This window comes from Pantherophis guttatus, chromosome 2, assembly GCF_059756535.1.
Source record: "Pantherophis guttatus breed Tessera chromosome 2, ASM5975653v1, whole genome shotgun sequence".
Lineage (NCBI taxonomy): Eukaryota > Metazoa > Chordata > Lepidosauria > Squamata > Colubridae > Pantherophis > Pantherophis guttatus.
In genome coordinates, this window is record NC_142064.1 from 214,528,378 (window position 1) to 214,548,797 (window position 20,420).

At 35.2% G+C, this 20,420-nt stretch overlaps 1 protein-coding gene across 2 annotated transcripts in view; it reads left to right on the forward strand.

The window, feature by feature from the left end:
* The window catches only part of IARS1 (isoleucyl-tRNA synthetase 1), a 78,933-nt gene that overhangs the window by 48,105 nt on the left and 10,408 nt on the right, over positions 1-20,420 (forward strand). For both annotated transcript variants that reach the window (XM_034438539.2, XM_034438548.3), the window contains exons 24-31: positions 302-404; positions 539-622; positions 4,157-4,331; positions 7,017-7,129; positions 8,633-8,728; positions 12,642-12,818; positions 15,966-16,077; positions 18,863-18,988. In XM_034438539.2, coding sequence (XP_034294430.1) covers positions 302-404; positions 539-622; positions 4,157-4,331; positions 7,017-7,129; positions 8,633-8,728; positions 12,642-12,818; positions 15,966-16,077; positions 18,863-18,988 — 986 coding nt within the window. The remainder of the gene's footprint in view (positions 1-301; positions 405-538; positions 623-4,156; positions 4,332-7,016; positions 7,130-8,632; positions 8,729-12,641; positions 12,819-15,965; positions 16,078-18,862; positions 18,989-20,420) is intronic.

Here is a 20,420-nt window from a genome sequence, read left to right on the forward strand (position 1 = left end):
TCCTTGGTCCTGAGCGTGTAAATCTTTGTTTTACTTTTGTAAAACATCTTTAGTTTGTCATTTTTTTCCTGTGCTATTTCAGTGAAGAATATGTCCAATTTATAGCAATTGTTTGATGTATGTATATAGTTGGAGAATAAGTGATCTTAAATTTGGTAGTTTTGTTCTATTGCTTTAATGTGTGATCTTTTTTAAATATTATTTTTTCAGTTTGTTTGTACTATTTTAATCTTACGTATTCTTGGTTTCTGGAACTCTGCATATATTGAGATAAAAAAAATTGTTTGCTCTTTCAATCTAGGGAAGACCTGATCGACAAAAACATAGAAAGTGCTGTTTCTCGGATGCAGTCTGTTATTGAGCTGGGACGTGTAATCAGAGATAGGAAAACCATTCCAGTAAAGGTAAGATGTTCTCTACTTTCAGAAGTAAATCAATGAGCTCTAGAAAGAGGATTATATAGAAATACATTAATTGGCATTTTGCAATTCTCCTCACTTTGCTTCTTTGGGATTGAAGTTCTTGAATTTGATTTTAGTATCCATTGAAAGAAGTGGTGATCATCCATCAGGATTCTCAAGCACTGGAAGACATCAAGTCCTTGGAAAAGTATATACTTGAGGTAAGATGAACAAGTATATTAAAAACTCTCTCATCTCTTTTCAAATTTGCCAAATAATATTAATAATTTTATTGTCATTGTATGGGTATACACAGTATACCCATACAACGAAATTCACTTAACACCCAAAGACCAGGTCCAACACACATAACAATCCCCAAACACATCCACACCCACCACAAATTCCCCACCCCTAAACCACCCAAACATCCACACAACAGACCAAGTAATGCTGTCCAACAGCTCACTGATGATGGCCCTTTAGTTCATTGTTGAGTGCAATTATAGCTCTGGGATAAAAACTTCAGAAAACGTATAGTCCGAGTTTTAATTGTTCTGTATCTTCTGCCAGAAAAGCAAATCAAAAAGCACAGAAGGTGATAATGATAGTTCACATGCAAAAATAGCAATGGTATTATTGTAGTTATTCAGTGACTATTAAATGCTTTGTCCATATTGCACATGATGGTAGAAGTCCAGCTTTAAATAGGTTCATGATAATTAAAGAATTATCTAAATGTACATAGCATGTCCAAAATGACAAATCTTACCTGTTGAAAAGTTTGCTGGATCAAAAGGATGAATATGTCCCAATGAACTTTTGTTTAGATTAAAATAGATGGTTTAAAACAGAAGGAGAATGTCAAATCTTGATTGAGGAGCAATTAACAGTGTTGATTAGAAGTTTAGTATAACATGAACCTAACTTAGAATTTTCTTCTCCAAAGATAATAGATTAAAAATAATTCTATTTCAAGAAATAATAAAATGATATGTCTCAAGAGAAGAGCCCTTGTCTGTAACAGTATTGTTGAAAGTGGCTGCTAATTTTTTGTCCAAGTTTAAGATTCTGGTATTAATCTGTGAAGCCCTAAATATTTAAAACAACAATACCTGAGATAACTCCTTTTCCCAAATAAATCAGCCTGACTATTCTGATCTTCATCAAAAGTCCTGATGATTATGCATATGACGTAGTTCTTAATTCGGCATTGATCAGAAACAGGGCTTTTTCAGTTATATCACTTAAAATGTTGTTCCCCTCAGAACATATATACACTAGCACTAGGTCCATGATAATAACATTCCTATATATGGTAACATTTGAGATGGTATTAGCAAATCAATTATGATTATTATATTCAATTTTATTGAATTTTAATACTATACAATTGCTGAAGATGCTCTAAGACTGTGATGGTGAATCTCTGCCGCGCATGCGTGTGTGTGCACGGGAGGCATGTTTGGGGCCACACATGGATGCACAGGGTGAGGTTTATGACCTAAAATGTGATGTTTTCACACAATCCCTAAAACATAATAAAGAGCACTTAATCAAACAAATGAGTCATAAACATTGTCCTTGTTCATTTATTTATTAAGAAAATGATCCAAAGTTACACAAAGTATGTGCAATATGGATTTTGTGTGTATATTGTGAAAAAATGTATCTTGTACATTATTGTACATTAGCAGGTTAGTAGGCTGTAGCTGTTACATATATAGGAGTCCAATAGGAGAGTAGAAGGTTTAAGCTAGCAGGTTAAAATAAATTCTGAGGTTGATATATACCATGTATGATAAGAACACAGATACTTGACCTCATTCCCCCCCCCTTCTCCAGAACTACCCATTTATTAAAGGGACTCTGATAGTACCATTTCAGACCAACAAATGTAAATAAGAGGCAAATGAAAAAGGGCTTCCAGATTCCTTTTGATTTTTGGCTGCAACAGCCTGTTTTGGCTCTTTTTCTACATTTCTGAGACTTGTGCATGCTTTGGAAATTATTTGAACTAGTTCTCTGGGGATTGCCTGAGCAAAAGACCTTTCTGGTTTTCATTAAAGGAGCCTCTTTTTTTCATACTACTGCAAGAGTTGCATCCATCCATGTCAATGAGTAGACTCTTAATAGAAGCTGCTCCTTTTTCTTGGCTCCCGTAGAAAGCTAAACAGACACTGTCTTAACGAAAAGAAGGGTTGTACTCGACTTATGCAGTGTTTCAAGCACTTCTCCAAATTATTTTTGAAGTATGCATGTCCCTACAATGTATAAATACAGATCATGAATATTGTGTCAGAATTTTTCGATATAATGTAGATTTAAGAAGTTCTACAGAAATTTAAAGGGACAGATTAGCTACATCTGCTGTTGAATTTTATTTTTCAAACAATACTTCCATATTCTTTCTGTGTCTTTTCATTTAAGGATATTTTCTTTGGTGTTATATATATGTAGCCCTCAATTTAACAACAATTCGCTTAGTGAACGTTTGAAATTACAACGGCACTGAAAAAAGGGACTTATGACCATTTTTCACACTAATGACACAGCTTCCCCATGGTCATGTGATTTACGTTAGGATGCTTGGTAACTGGTTCATATTTATGACAGTTGCAGTGTCCGGGGTCATGTAATCACCTTTTGTGACCTGAGCAAAGTCAATCGGGAAGCCAGATTCACTTAACAACTGTGTTAATAATTTAACAACTGCAGTGATTCACTTAACAACGGTGGCAAAAAAAGTCATGTGGCAAAAGCAGCAGCAGCATTTTAGCATAAATATACTGTGTTTCCCCAAAAATAAAACTCTGTCTTATATTGTTTTGAACCCTGAAATAAGTGCTTGTCCTTATTTCCATGTGTTCAAAAGCCTGATTGCGCTTATTATCAGGAGATGTCTTATTTTGGGGGAAACAGGGTACTTGAACAACTTTGGGATGTAAAATAGGAAATGCAGTATATTTAACAGACAGCTCCATTTGTAATTAATAGTGTTATCAAATCCGTTTCACTAGGCTGAATTAAATTATCTCATATTATAATATTGTACTGTATATAAATCTATATATTTGATTACAGCTTAGTTGCAGAAGACTTTTTTTTTAAAATTTGATTTATATGCCGCCCTTCTCTGGAGACTCAGGGCGGCTTACAATGCGTTAAGCAATAGCCTTCATACTTTTGTATATTTTTACAAAGTCAGCTTATTGCTCCCACAATCTGGGTCCTCAATTTACCTATCTTAGAAAGGATGGAAGGCTGAGTCAAACTTGAGCCTGGCAAGATTCGAACTTACTAATTGCAGACAGCTGAAGTTAAATTACAATGCATTAGTCTGCTGAGCTATCCAGGCTCCTTAGTTATTAAGGTAACTAATTACTTTCTAGATGATCATTGCCTTTCTAAAGTGACTAAAGACTGTACAACCTGAAAAAGGAAGATCTAGTCTAATAGAGAGATGTCTAGTACAAGCAAAGTTTAATTCCAGAATTAAACTGGAAGTAGGTATTCATCAGAATGTTTGGTTAATATTTTGGTAAAAGTTTTTCTTGTATTGAATAGGTTGAGACTCCCTTTCTTTCCTTAAATATAATCACACAGGGTTAGAATTATGCCCAGACATTTGCTTGATATTCTTGTCTTGTCTTTTCTATACAACATATGTTGCAATTTGAAAATCATAATAACGTATTCTTCTTTGTTCTTTTTATTTCCTTGGGGGGGATATGTGTATGTTATTAAACACGAAGGAACTTAATGTCCGCAAAGTGACTTTATCAACTGATAAAGATAAGTACGGAATCCGTTTGAGAGCAGAACCTGATCATATGGTGCTTGGGAAGCGACTTAAAGGTGCCTTTAAATCTGTAATGGCTGCTATCAAAGAATTGCCAAGTGAGCTGTTGGAAGAATTTCAGAAGACAGGTTGGTAACCATTCAGCATTGTTATAAAACTGTGATGTGCTTGGATTGCAAACCAACCCATTTCTTTTTTATTTTGATTTATATGCCGCCCTTCTCCGGAGACTCAGGGCGGCTTACAATGCGCTAAGCAATAGCCTTTATCCTTTTGTATATTTATACAAAGTCAGCTTATTGCCCCCACAACTGGGTCCTCAATTTACCTACCTTAGAAAGGATGGAAGGCTGAGTCAACCTTGAGCCTGGCGAGATACGAACCTGCAGTAATTGCAGGCAGCTGGTCTTAATAACAGGGTGCTTTAGACCACTGTACTACCAAGGCTCTTTAGCTTCTTGAATATATTATAACCTACTAATAGTAAGTTATAACCTACTATTATAACCTACTAATATTTAAAAGCTACAGTATTCCTTTCTATATAACAACTTAGCTGCTCTCCTTGGAATGGGGCACTTCAGTGGGAAGCCTCTGTCGTTTGTATTTTATGTTACCAGGATTGTGTTTGTAACCCATCCAAAGTCATTCTTTGGAGTCTGCCTGGAGTCAGGCAGCCCTCAAAACTCATATATAAACAAATATCAAATACTTATAGATTATATATGTATTGGAAATTGGAATGCATTGGAAACTGGAAATGTATTGGAAAATAATTGCAAACAAGGAAACAGTTAAAGTAATCACTGAAAGCCAGAAAATGTCAGGGGATTATTTAAATTGGCAGAGTAGAATTTGTTTTTGTATTCTTTTTTGTATTTTTATACTAATTTTTTACAACTTTATATGATGCCCATCTAGGGGCTTGACATAATTAATTAAGCTCAGTTCCCGTTAACTACAAATTCTGTCCCTTCTAGTACTTTATAGTTTTTCATTCCCATTATTTTTATTCACCTTTCTTCTATTTCCATCAATCTTGCCAAGGAAAATGATATTTTATAGTTAAAAACTTGGAATATTTTGTTTTAAACTAAAAAGTTAAGTGCTAGATATAACATTTATTAAACATTATAGCTTCTTTGGTCTTGCCTAACCCTAACCCTAACCAATACAGTGAATTCAAATTTTCAGTTCAAGTTAACATTATCATCTTCAAAGGTAGCGTGAAGAGCCAAGATTTTCTCTTGTCTCTCTGGATTTTGAGGTTCACTATCTAAGCTTAAGAATATTTTGGAGTATGCCTACCTTTCGAGACTCTATTGGCCTTTCCCTTTGTCTATAAAACATACTGAATGAATATAACAGGAATTGTCTTATGTAAAGCATCAGGCTGGAGAGGCTATGCAAATGTACATTGTAGCATCCAGGATACCAAAAACCATAGGATCTATTTCTTGGATCTCAGGGTCTCCAAACAAATCTATCCAAGTCTCAGGATTTCAGGTAATAGACGCCTGTGAATTTGCTATCCCTGACTGCTAAAAACAAAAATGGTTAAGAGTCTTAAATTTTAAAAAAATGAATAGAGAGAACCTGCAAATTGTTAATGCTTTTAACAAATAAACTTCTAAAAGGAGACCTGCACAAAATAGAAATGTCCAAGCATGCTGAGTTTAGCAGGCACTGTTGAAAAGCATTTAGGTGTAATGGGATAGGATTGCCTCATAAATGTAAGCTTAAATACAGAATAAGAGAATGACAGAATAACAGAGTTGGAAGGGATCTTGGAGGTCTTCTAATCCAACCCCCTGCTCAAACAGGCAACACTATGCCATTTCAGACAAACGGTTGTCCAATCTCTTCTTTAACACCTCCAATGTTGGAGCACCCACAATTTCTGGGAGCAGACCATTCATCTATTTGTTCTAACTGTCAGGAAATTTCTCCTTAGTTCTAGGTTGCTTCTTTCCTTGGTTAGATTCCACCCATTGCTTCTTGTCCTACCCTCAGGTGCTTTGGAGAACAGGTTGACCCCCTCTTCTCTGTGGCAATCCCATAGATATTGGAACACTACTATCACTACTTTCTTTCATTAAACTAGACATACCTAATTCCTGCAACCATTCTTACAACAAACATAAACCTAATGTTCTGGATTTTAACATTAATGTTATTAATTTTCCAGCACAGGCAGTCCTTGATACTTAGAACCTGAATCTGAAGTTCTAACAATCCAACCTCCTCTGTGGTCATATGACTGAATGTCAAACGCTCTGCAACATAGCCTCATTTACAGCGTTTGCAATATCCTGCAGTCACATGACCACATTGTAAACTGTGCCAAAACTTTGCACTTACTTGTGGGTTTTGGCAGAATTGCACCCATAGTGGACCACTGGTTTGCTTAATGACTGCAGTGTTCACTTTACAACCACCATGTTCACTTTATGACTGCTATGATTTTACGATTGTCTCTCTTGCTTAACCACCACTGTAAAAAAAGCCAAATTGGCCAGGCACTTGATTGACCCATTTTACAACTGTCATGACATAGACCGTAACGGGCAGACTCCATTAGCATCATCATATGTCAAGGACTACCTATTTCCTGAATGACGCCTGTCTAATGCTAAATAAACCAAAGTATTTGGATGAAAAAAAGTGAACAATTTATTAGAGGGATAAATACAGAGTCATATTGATACATATGTTTATCTTTCAAATGAAAAAGAGAATAATTAAAGATTATTTTGAAATTTAATGATCATGTTTAACATGCCATACAGAATTCTCTTCTTTAAATGAATTAGGCACAACTGTTGTAGAAGGGCATGAATTGCATGAGGAAGATCTCCGTCTGATGTACACCTTTGACCAGACTGTAGGAGGATATGGCCAGTTTGAAGCACATTCTGATTCTCAGGTACTGAATATAAAAAGTGGGTTTTGTTAAAGTCATTTTGTTAACTCAACTTCTTGCAAGTTGTTGTCTCTTACATTACAGTGTAAAAGTCATTCTTGAATAGTTGACTTAAGATAACAGCACGAAAAAGTTTTGCACTTTTTAAAGTTAATGTAGAACTTAAAATAGGGAAGCAGGCAACTTTCCTACCACATAGTATGGATTCTTAATTTTATTTATTTTTTAGAAAAATGTATAAAATTTATATAGCTGTCTACTCACTCACAGACGAGTAGGCTGCTATATAAGAATCTAGGCAGCTTACAAACAATAAAAACACAGTGGACAAAAGGTAGGAGGGGAAAAAGACCCCCTTCCGGTGACAACACATGGTTAAATGATAATAGCAATTGCAGGAACATAAAATTGAGGCTCATAAGGTGGAGAGGAAGAGTAATGATTAAAATAAGAAAAAAAGTTTCATTTTTTTTATATTAACTGTATGATGTGGGAGGGTGTGAAGTTCCTTTTTCTCTAGGAAGCAGTCTGTACAGATAAGTGTCCTGGTCCATGCAATCTCTACAGTTTTATTAGTCTTATACTATTGTAGCCCATGTAGTAAAAAGAGATGCCTATGTGGCAAATGTGATCTGTGCTGCTCCATCAGATGAAACAGGTGCTACTATGGTGGTATAATAAGGTCAAAATAATGAAATTAAAAGCACAAATGGTTATTTTTTAAAATTTTATTTTAAGTAAAATAAGCACTTTTATTTTATTAAAAAAAACACAAGTCACCATTCCAACTTTTAAAGAGTGAAATATAAAGCATCTGGAAAAAAGAAAATATAGTTTGACCTCAAAGAGATATCAAATGGGCTTCCTTAATTGGGCATTCAGTGAATATAATCCCACAAATGAATTCTTTGCCTTAAACAATCTCCCTAACTTCATTTGGCAGAGGCATCAGAAAATGATTTTGGAAGAGTACATTATAGAAGTATGCATTTGGGTCAGGGATGGAGGGGCACATTTTTAAGGCTTTGCCTTTGATTACATGTTGGCCACTCCAAACTATAAGTAGAAAAAGGTTTAGATATTCTGTTCTTGACACTACCATCATTTTCAGAAACACAGTGGAAAATGCTGTAATTAATGAAACACTGGCATAATTTGATCCTTTTAATTAGCCCAAACTTAGTATATAGCTATATTTTAACCCAAAAGAGAAGGAGTCTTTGAAATTTTAGAAACATTTCAAAGATACCACAAGATACTGAATATGAGTCTAATTAGGTGTATGCAAAACTAGCCCTTTTCCCTTGGGACTGTATCCACCTAGGCATTTTCCAAAAGTGAAAGGAGAAGATTTTGCTGGAGTTGTAGGCCTTTTAAAAAGCAATGAAGGATAAACAATGAACAAGTAACTATGGTTTATAATTAGCTTGAATTTATTAAAATTCCATTATTTTAATGATGTAATTGTTAAGGTTTGTTCTTTTTTTTTGCTGTTTTTATCACCAGGTTTTAGTTCTCCTAGATGTTACTCCTGATCAGTCTATGGTTGATGAAGGTGTTGCACGGGAAGTAATAAATCGCATTCAAAAACTTCGAAAGAAGGTAAGTAAATCGGGGGACGATAACAAAGAAATTTCTCCTAAAAATGTCTCTGGGGTCATATTTCTTGATTTCTTTCATTGTTAGTAAAACAATATTCAAACTAACCCTAATCTCCAAATGTATATTTTAGAGAGGACACTTAGGTTATGGAACCCCACTTTCTGCTTTGTGCAGAGATCCTTGTTATAGCATCTCTGTCTAGCTTCTGCTGAAACCCATCCAGTGTTCCCACCTTCTCTGGCTAACTGGTTCCATTGTCACACTGCTCTTACTTCTAGGAAGTTTTTCTAACATTCAAGCGGATTCTGACTTCTCATATCTTCAATTCCTTATTCTTTATTCAGCATTCTGAGATCATGGAGAACAGGTCTAGATCATGCCCATCTGGTTTTATTTCAAGTCCTTACAAAAATACTATCATATTCTCCTTATTTTTTCTCAGGTTTAACATTCCCGCTTACTTCGGTGTTTCTTTAGAGGATCTAGTTCCTAATTGCTCTTTTCTGAATTGATCCATTTTGTCTGAATCTTCCTCTTGACAAGGTTCCTCAAATTTAGACAATATTGTTAGTGAGGGACAATCAGTATACAATGAATGCCACTGTTAATTTTCATGCTTTGGACGTTCTACTGATATGAAAACTTGGTAATTCACAAAAATACCCAAAGCCTGAGTATTCTGGGGGAAAAAATGTTGTTTTTATTGCTTTCTTCCTCTTTGGCCTCTTGGGACATTATTCCTTCTCAAGAGCAAATTTGGCCCGACCCCCTTGGCCTTTTATAAAGCCTTAAAGTCTTGGCCCAAAGATGCTTTTTTTCAAGAGGCAACTGGACTTTAGAAAGTCCAGTTGCCTCTTGAAAAAAAACACCTTTGGGACAACCATGACCTGGATGACTAAGAATTTCCATAGATTTAAAGCCTTGGATTTAAAGCCCATGATTGTGGGTAAGGAGGTTAGGCTGAGCTCGCCTATTTCCTATGCTAATTGTGATTGATGGTTCTGTTTTTACCACAAATGCTTTTTTATTTGCATTGTTTTAAGTTCTGCTTTTTTCTGCTTACCGTATATGTTTTTAACACAGCTACCCAGAATTATGAATGTAGCATGGTCAAATAAATTGAAATAATAAATAAGACTCCCTTTCCTAAATCTTTTCCTGAACATTTCTATGGCACTAATTGTTGTTTAAGATACTTATCAAAAACTATTTGTATACATAGATTACTTTATGCTATTTTTAACCTTTATTTTAAATTAGAAGTGAAAGTTTTATAAAAATACAGCAAATAATAGAAAAGTTGAGGATCACCAGATGTTGTTGAACTAGAACTCCCAGAATCCCATATGCCATTGAGAATTTAAGTTAAGCTCCTTCCAAAGGCTAAAGTAATTATTTACTCTAATTTTGATCGTAATTTTGTATGTACTGTAACAACTAATCTTAAGTAAATTTGGTAATATTTAGGGAGTGACTCAGATAAAAATATTAATGTAATATTAATGTATAAAACATACATTATCTGAAAGATGAGTTTTAAATTTAGATTAGGTTTAGGATTTTTGAGATTCCCAAAGCCAACTAAAAAATAACTGAATTAGAATGACAAAAGATGGATAAAATACTATCTGCCACTGGTTACTATGGCTTAGGTTGAATTTCTCTGCTATAAGAAACAAATCCCAGTCATTTCCATGTCATGACATGATAGTCTATTTAATGCACAAATGCTGTTCGCAGCTGAAGGTACTGTGTGCAACTGTATTTGATATTACTTGCACCCGAATCAAAAAGTAAAATGTAAATAACTTTTTGCAACTGGCTGACCAACCACACTCAACGTGTAATCCTCAATGGAACTGCACCTACATGGAGGGAAGTATGCAATGGGGTACCCCAAGGCTCTGTTTTAGGCCCAGTACTCTTCAACATCTTCATCAATGATTTGGATGAGGGAATAGATGGGGAACTCATCGACTTTGCAGACACACCAAGCTGGCAGGAACAGCCAACACTCCAGAAGATAGGCTTAAGATACAGAAGGATCTTGACAGATTTGAACATTGAGTGCTATCTAACAAAATGAAATTCAGTGGTGAAAAAAGTAAGGTTCTACATTTAGGCAAGAAAACCAAAATGCACAGGTATAGTACAGGTTGTACATTGCTCAATAGTAGTAAGTGTGAGTGGGCTCTTGGAGTCCTAGTGGACAGTCACTTAAATATGAGCCAGCAGTGTGCTGCAGCTGCCAAAAAAAGCCAACACAGTCCTAGGTTGCAATAACATTGGAATAGAATCAAGATCACGTGAAGTGTTAAATACCACTTTATAATGCCTTGGTAAGACCAACTCAGAATACTGCATCCTGTTTTGGTCGCCACGATATAAAAAAGATGTTGAGACTCTAGAAAGAATGCATAGAAGAGCAACAAAGATGATTGAAGGCTAAAACATAAAGAACGGTTGCTGGAATTGAGTATGTCTAGTTTAATGAAAAGAAGGACTAGGGGTGACAGCATGATAGCAGTGTTCCTATATCTCAGGAGTTGCCACAAAGAAGAGGGAGTCAAGCTATTCTCCAGTTTGAAATAATTTTTATTACAATTTTCCTTTACACAACTCTAATACATAATCAACAGACTGTGTCATTTTCATATATTTCGGATCAACATTCCATACAACCTATACATTATATACATTCAGTATCTAATCAGTCAAGCTATTCTCCAAAGCACCTGAGGGCAGGACAAGAAGCAATGGATGGAAACTAATGAAGGAGAGAAGCAACCTAGAACTAAGAAGAAATTTCCTGACAGTTAGAACAGTTAATCAGTGGAACAACTTGCCTCCAGATGTTGTCAATGCTACAACACTGGAACGTTTTAAGAAGAGATTGGACAACCATTTGTCTAAAATGGTATAAGGGTTTCCTGTCTGAACGGGGTTGGACTAGAAGACCTCCAAGGTCCCTTCCAACTCTGTTATTTTGTTCTTCCCTATCCCTATCTTGTTAAAAACCAGAAAGGTTTATTTAAAGAATATTACCTAAAATAATTTGGGCCAAGTAGCCTGCTGTGCTGATTAATATTGCTTATGATCAAGCCAGCCACCATGAAATTAATTGGGAAGTAAAAGGAGCATTAAGCAAGAAAATATTTCTTTAAACTTCACAAGCCTGCAGTTTGCTTATCTTACGTGATGATGACCATGCATTTTGGTTATTTCCTTGTAAAAAAACATATATAACTATTGTTAAACCAGCTGTAATCCTGAAAGAAATCAAATCATTGTGCCCGTTATAACAACAGAATGCTGTTGAAGGAGAGAAGTCAATACTTTAAATATCAAAATAATGTGTTTAAGGGAAATATCTTTGAGCTTGTTGGGGTTGGAGCGCATCATGGAGAACAGATGGCAATAAAAGGAGAGAATAGAACAGAGGAGAAAAATTGAACATGACACAGGTAATTGTGCATGAAGGTGACTTTTCTCATTGTTTAAAGATGACAGCTCTATAAATAAGAGTAACCTCTACACACAAAGTAAGCATAGCACTCCCAAATAACTTTCATTAATTTTGTTAGTACTTGAATCTGAACTTTGTGTACTAACCATAAATTCATGAAATGCTTTTTCCCCATGAAGGCCAATGATACATGGCAAAACATTTATTTTCATTTTACCTAGCAAAGAATGAGTGAGTTATGTGAATGGGGGATTAGAAAGAAAATCTGTGACAATTTAGGCATTTAGATACTTTTATTTGTAAATTACACCAATAGGCACAGTTTTATTGCTTTTTGGAACGTTTAATACATTAATTTCTTCTGTTAACACTGACAAGAGAATTTATTACAAAAATTGGCCATAAGGTAATATTTGATACTCACTAATGTTGCTAATTTTATTTCAGCGCAATCTGGTTCCTACAGATGAGATTACAGTATATTATCAGGCATCTCCAGAAGGTGATTATCTTGATACTGTTATTAAGGAACATACAGATTTTATTTTTGCCACAATAAAAGCTGCTTTGAAGCCATATCCAGTGTCTCCCTTGGAGGAAGTGCTTATTCAAGAAAAAACTCAGGTAAATACAAATATGAAGATCACCTTCACTGTGATCTAAATATTGCACTACTTATATTTAATGTTTGTAGGTCTAAACTATTCATATAGTATAGAAAGTTTTAAATTAAAGTCAATCTGAATTCTTTCAAAATTAAGTTACACAGCTACAGTTGTAGAAACTTGCTTTAAAAGAATATGAGACATATACAATAACTACCATATTTTCGGAGTATAAGATGCTCCGGACTATAAGATGCACCTATCTTTTTTGGGGAGGAAAACAAGAAAAAAAAATCTGCCTCTGCCTCCCAGCAATTTGTGTCTTTGCAGCAAACAGCCTGCTTTAGTTTCATTTTCATTTTCAGCACAGTCTGATTAGCACAAGGAAAAAAAAATCTGCCTCTCAGCAGTTTGCCTGCTGAGAGGCAGCGGAGGCCCCCGGGGCAATAGGCAATGGCAATCCCTGCAGCCTGAAACAGCTGAGGGTCGGGAGGCCGATCCAACGGACAATCAACTGCTTGTGCTAATCAGGCTGTACTGAAGTTGAAACTTGCTGTTTGCTGCAAGGAGGTAAATTGCTGGGAGGCAGAGGCCAAAGGGTTCGAGCCAGCGGATGGGCGGGGCTACATTCAGTGTATAAGATGCACCCAAATTTTTACCATCTTTTAGGGAAGAAAAAGTGTTTCTTATACTCTGAAAAATATGGTAATATTTGCAATATAAAGATTGCATGTTTAATCAAGTGTATTCCCATGTGAATTTTAATTTTAAACCTTGACATGTTGGTCTTACATGAATTCAGGTTTTTCTGAATATCTTCATTTTAGTACATTTGGTGTTATGTTGTACATGCAACATAACAACAATTAGATTTGCAAAGCATACATGCAATAAGTCTCACGACAAATTTAGATTCATATCAATCTAAACAATTGTTAGAAGATAATATTACAAAATCATAAAAAGATAAATAATTCAATAATAGTTTCTTCTCCCTTCCCCGAACTGGTTTTAAACAGTTTGCACATTTTGGAATGAGTCTATCAGGAAATTGGCTGACTTTTAAAATAGGATTTGACAACCATTTCTAAAGTTGTTGTTGATAGGCTTTTATGTCCAGTTCTAAAATAACTTGAAGAACCAGATTATGGAAAGTAGATATGTAATTAAAATGAGGAGAAATTGAAAGTTGTTGATGTACCTTTTCATGGATATGAATAAGATTATAGAGTTATTATGTATATAGTTCAAGACCAAATAGCAGACAAATTAAAAAAAATGCAACATACAAATAAGCTAGACACTAATTTACATTTAAGTGGGAAGTAGACTGCTTCTAATGATAGATATTTTACCGCTGTTTATGAAAAAGATTTACATTCATTTTATGGGGAACATTAATGTTTGGTATAGTAATACATTCTATATTAATTTAATAGTTTAGATACAGATAGTTGACCAAAATGAGATAAACAAGTTCTTTTGTCAAAAGTTAACTTTAATATCTTGATTATTATTATCAAATTATTATTATTATTATTATTATTATTATTATTATTATTATTATTATTATTATTATTATTGTTGTTGTTGTTGTTGTTGTTGTTGTTGTTGTTTTTGTTGTTGTTGTTATTGTTATTGTTATTGTTATTGTTATTGTTGTTGTTGTTAAATTTATCTGCTGCCCATCTCGCAGTTTGAAGCAACTCTCAGTGTTTTGATAAACTTTTACTTTATCAAAGCAGTCAAAAGTTCACCATAACTATGACTGCTTTCTAGAAAAAAAATGATATAGCAGAAGATGAGTGTTATATCTGAATTTGTGTGGTGTCCCCCCCTGGGGTCTGTCTGACCCTCCCCCCCTCCCCCAGCTAGTTTTGTTACTGGGAAATTGTAAGACAAGTATTTGCTGACTGTTAACCTTCTACTTAGTCATTAACATTAATTTTTGTTAACATTAACATTAGTTTTTGCCAGTGGCCATAAGAACAATTAGCAGTTAAGACTAAATAACAAGGGGCTGTGTTAACATCATCTTAGTTTTTCATTTAATATACTATTACTTGTTGTTTTTTCTTTCCTGTAGCCACTACTTGGGATATTGTTTGTCAGCTTTCAGGTGGTTGATGGTTGAAACAATTGCCCGTTGGGGCTCATAATGGCAGGGACAGAAAGGAATTGCATGGTATTTGAAAAACATGTTATGCTTTAGTTAACTGAACCATAATTTACTGAATTAACTCTTGTCTGCATTCACACAACACACTTAACACTATCAAACCACACCAACTAGACTTGACAGCACCCTGAATGAGAAACCAGGCAACTACATTTTAACCTGTACACCGATTCGTAATTTCTATTTGTAAATTTCAAGTCTTACAGTTACCAACTTGTAAAAATCTGATCGAGGCTGGTGAGATTTAAAAGAATATAACAATTAAAGTAGAATAGCTGGGGCCATACCAGGGAAAAAAGGAAGCCAAACATTTCCATAACACTCAGGAGCCTGAGTGGCGTAGGAGGCTAATGCCTCCTACTAAGGCAGCATTTAACATCCAGCTGCCTGCAATTACTGCGAGTTCAATTCTCACCAGGCTCAAGGTCAACTCAGCCTTCCATCCTTTCTAAGGTGGGTAAAATGAGGACCCGGTTTGTGGGGGCAATAAGCTGATTTTGTATAAAATATTCAAAAATATGAAGGCTATTGCTTAACACATTGTAAGCCGCCCTGAGTCTCCGGAGAAGGGTGGCATATAAAAATAAATAAAATAAATAAAAATAAATAATAAATAATAGTGGATTCCCAAACATCCTTGCCTGTTCCTGAGTAAAGTCCCTGTGTTGTGAAATCTGTCCTCTATCTACATGTATAGGCATTACTTCTCTCCATTTTTTTCCACTGAAAGTGCGCTTGATATTTGTACTACATTTCTAGTTTGTAGAAATGGCTGGTTTAGAAGGTACAAATTATGTGTTTCTAATATGCTAGATACTAGTTCTAGTGAAGTACTCTGCCATGTTATTTTTATGAGAGGTTAATATCCATCTATTGCCAGTGTGGTTCCTGGCAGTATTTCCAAATTGTAGCAGCTTGGAGAGGAAAAGTGTGCGTAGACCTTGTCTTAGAAGAATAATTTAAAAAATTTAACTGCTGTTTGTTTAGCTGAAGGGATCAGAACTGGAAATTACAATAGCCAAAGGAGCTGTACATCACTGTACTGAGCCAGTGTGTGCTTATGTCACTCTGAACATCTGCATTAATGGTAAAGAACAAGGTACGTCTGTATTAATCTACTTTTTAATTTGTCATTCTCTCCTTTTACCGCTGCTGCAAAACATGATAAAGGCTATGCTGGCGTAGCTAAAACTATTTGTACTACTTGTAAAATGGATGAAGCCAGTAGTTAAATGTGATGGTGAAAAACATAGTATATGGTCTTTGTAGCACTAAATTGATTTTGAAGAATCTTGAAAAATTAAGCAGGATCAGACTTAGGATTTGCCTGGGAGATCATTAAGAAATCCCAGCTCTACATTACACTGGGAACTTAAACTTCCTGGAAGAAGGCAATGACAAACTACCTTTATGCTATTAGAAAAAAAACCTATGTGGTTATATTCAAGAAGTAACCAGACATAGAACTGCATTATTTTAGAGTCTGTTGGAGAAATATGCAATGGGTATGTGTAGCACACGGATGTCAAATTCAATTGCGTCATGTGACATTTTTTGCCTTTGTGGAGCCAGGGTGGGCGTGGCCTGTGCATGATGCATCTGGCCTGCGGGCCGCCGTTTGATACCCCTGTTGTAACAGATGGCAATGAAAATTATATCATTCTCAATTCCGTATTTTTAGGAATTAGCCACGCAATATTTTATCTAGTATAGTTTATTTTAGAACTGACACTGACCTGGCATTGTTCCAACCATTTCTTTGGTTACTTGAATTGAGGTTTACAGTTCTTTGGAGCCTAATCTACAATTGAAATGTTTGAACTATTTTTTTTTTTTTAGGTTTATAAATGTATTTAAGATTTAAATTATTTGAATCATTGTGGCTGGTTCCTTATTATAAAATTTTAAAAATGGAGGGTTACTTTTTATTTTTGATTGATATACTGTAATTAAGGTGTAGCTACTTAGCTGATTCAGAATAAGAAGAAAGAAATTGTGATCTTTGGTTAATATTGAGGATACATTTTAGTATAAATGCGGTAAACTTGATAATAGAAGTGTGCATCATATTCACTTAAATCCAGAGTTGAATTGGTAGTTTAATAGTTTCAAAAAGCAACTAGAAGCACATATTTAAAGGAAGCTTACGCCCAACTCTTTTGCACCTCACCAGTAATTCGAAGGGCTGTTTACTAATAGGTTCCTCTATGCTTAATGACCCTCTAAAAGTATGGAAAATAAATTGGAACAATTAGAAATTCCAACTCAGAAGACAAATGTGATTTGATAGGTGATACTGAAACCTATTGGGATATTACTCAGATTGGCATGTAACACTGGACGGAGAAAACTAAAGATAGTTTCCAGAAGCTGTAGGAATTTTGAAGCTTAGAGTTGAAGCTTATGAGAGATATGCAAATTCCTGTCTGGTCTATTAAGTTATAATAAGGACACAACTGCTTATGGATTTTCCTTGGTGGTTATGGAGAGTTAAGGAAATTTCAGTTTTTGAAGCCTTGTGGGTTTGTGCTCAGCCAAAGCAAATTGAACTATTTTCTGAAATGCCAAATTCATAGAAATATAGTGTTGAAGGAGCTCATTAGGGAGAATTTGCTCAGGACAAAAATCAGATGAAGAGATCCATGACAGATCATTAGACAGATGACTAGTACTAGCACTGATGATGTTATCTGGTTGGGTAACGAAATGTCTACAAGTAACAACCAAGCTCAGAGAGCACCTGGCTCTCCATAGATGACTTCCAGATTCTGTTAATAACCTCAACTGAAGGCCTGTCCAACCACAGTCTTTTTTCCTGTAATAATAAATCTGATATTCTGTAACCTGTACTCTGGAATGATGTAAAATATATTTCTTCTTCTTCTTCTTCTTCTTCTTCTTCTTCTTCTTCTTCTTCTTCTTCTTCTTCTTCTTCTTCTTCTTCTTCTTCTTCTTCTTCTTCTTCTTCTTCTTCTTCTTCTTCTTCTTCTTCTTCTTCTTCTTCTTCTTCTTCTTCTTCTTCTTCCTCCTCCTCCTCCCCCTCCCCCTCCCCCTCCTCCCCCTCTCCCTCCCCCTTTCATGTATTTGATGAGTATCCTCTCTTCAAGGACAAATATTTGTTCAATTTTTCCACCTAAGACTTATTTTCTAGCCCCCTCACCAAACTTATTCTCGTTTGCCTGAATCATTTTAAAAACATGATGCCTTTTACGATGCACCATATTATATAATTCATAATTAGAATGATGGCTAAATGGAATGGAATTTAGGGACTATACTTTTGTTGAAACACCCTAAAATTTGAATTCCATTTTTTAAAGGTAGCTCACACTGCAGTTATATTTTATTTGTCATGACCTACCATTCCAAGATCATTTTCATGAATGCTATTTTTGGATGAGGTACTCCTGAATTTTTATACTCCTGTGCCTTTAATTTCTGTTCCTTAAGTGAAAATTTTTGCATTTAACTATTTCTCTAATATAGTATAACTGTTTTGAATTTTATATTACCTTTTTTATACTACCCAATTTTATGCCATCTGCAAATTTGATTACTATTACTCCAATAAATTTGTTGAGGAGTGCAGGATCAAGATCAAACATTGTAAAGCCCCTGTCAGTACCTCCTGCAATCCAGTGAGCAGTCATTAAAGAGCATTATTTGGCTACAAGTTCCAAGCAGCCACCTAATTTTCATGGCTTCCTGCCCACATTAACTTGCTTATTAATAAGAATATTACAAAGTATTTTATCAAATGCTATGATGGAATCAAAGAACCCCAAAATAACTAAGAAGTTATATTGCTACATACACCTATTGTTAACTGGTGAAGAAAACAAAATTAGATTATTAGCATTATTGATATATATTTCACTCTCTAGATGGAATGGTGTTGCTGGAAAATCCGAAGGGAGACAATAAATTAGACTTCACCAAACTTGTTACTACTATTGCGTGCATTTTTGGTCTTGAAAAAGCAAAAGTAGCAATTTATAGTGGAAAACAAGGTAAGTAGAATTTCAGAATGATAGATATCCTACCCCAAGTGTGACATTTTTTTAAAAAAAAATTGCAAATAGGTCTGTTTCACAACTTGCTTTTTACCAAGTCTGAAAAAAAAATTGTACACTCTTGAAATAGATTTATATGCTTTAAAAAAACCAATTATGCTAGCTGTTTTCATGATAAATTTGGTATATATTGGATAGAATGCCTTTTAGAGTGCCATCTATTTGTTGCTTCTATCCAGAAAGAAGATGACTTTGAATTTAAGGCACCTCACCACAGAGGAAGATTAAACAGAAAAGCCTATTTTGCCTCCGTTTCTATACACTGTGTCATTCTAAGACAACTCTTTTTTCTTAAGAGTCAATTCATTTTAAAAGCACATTATTTTATAGTCAATACAGAAAATAAATTATGAGAGTATTTCAAATGTTGATAACGTTGGAATGCTTATTTATTTCCGCATTGTCTCTTGGGAAGATTTCACTTTGTACTGGTGACAAAGAACATTTTGTGTTGAGCCACTTCATTGATTTTAACATTGGCACTATTTTTTCTCTTCAAATCAATTGTTTTTCCCAGCAACTGAGCAAATCAGATTGCCTCTGTTGATAGACAAAGCATAAAATGAAAATAGTACTTAGTTGTCTTGTATAAACATGGCAAAGACTAAGTGTTTCTTTGGCTGCCAGCATTTTTGGATTATCCGGTTTTGTTTTGTTTTTTTAAAAGCAGTATGTCTTGCTCATAATTCTCGTTTAATGCAAGCAAAAGTAGGGCACAGGAAACACGACAGTTAATAGACTCTTAAACTTTTATGACTTGTGTCAGCTTATCATAACGGTGTAAACAAATTAAAACAAGAATGGGCATGCCACAACTCATTTTATCAATTTGATATTACTATCTTTGGTTTGCAGGAAAAAAAAACACATATAAAGGTAGTCCTCGTTGTGACTGTAATGGAGCTTTCCCATGGCATGATGGTCATTAAGCGAGGCATCCATGTGATCACTTCACTTAATGACCTCCCGTCTGCCCTCCCCAATGCAGTCTAAAAAAAAGGGGTTTCACCCACTCTATCTGAAAGACTGGGAGAAGAGCCAGGTCTTTAAGGCTTTCCTGAATACCATCAAGATGGGATCGGTCCAAATTTTAGGGGAGGGAGGGGCACCTCATTTCTGAGGTTAGACAGCACCGTAGAGAATATGCGCTTCCTGTGTATCAAAACGGGATATTGTTTGATTGCGAGGGCCTGGAGCATTTTTACTGTTTCGACTCTCACTGGACAGTCCCTCAGATAACCAGGCCCCATGCTGTGTAGGTTTTAGAGATGATCACACCATCTTGAATCACATTTGGAAGCATATTGGAAGCAGCGCAGCTCATGAAGTTAAGGAATCATGCTGCATCATGGTGCTGCATCATTCTGGA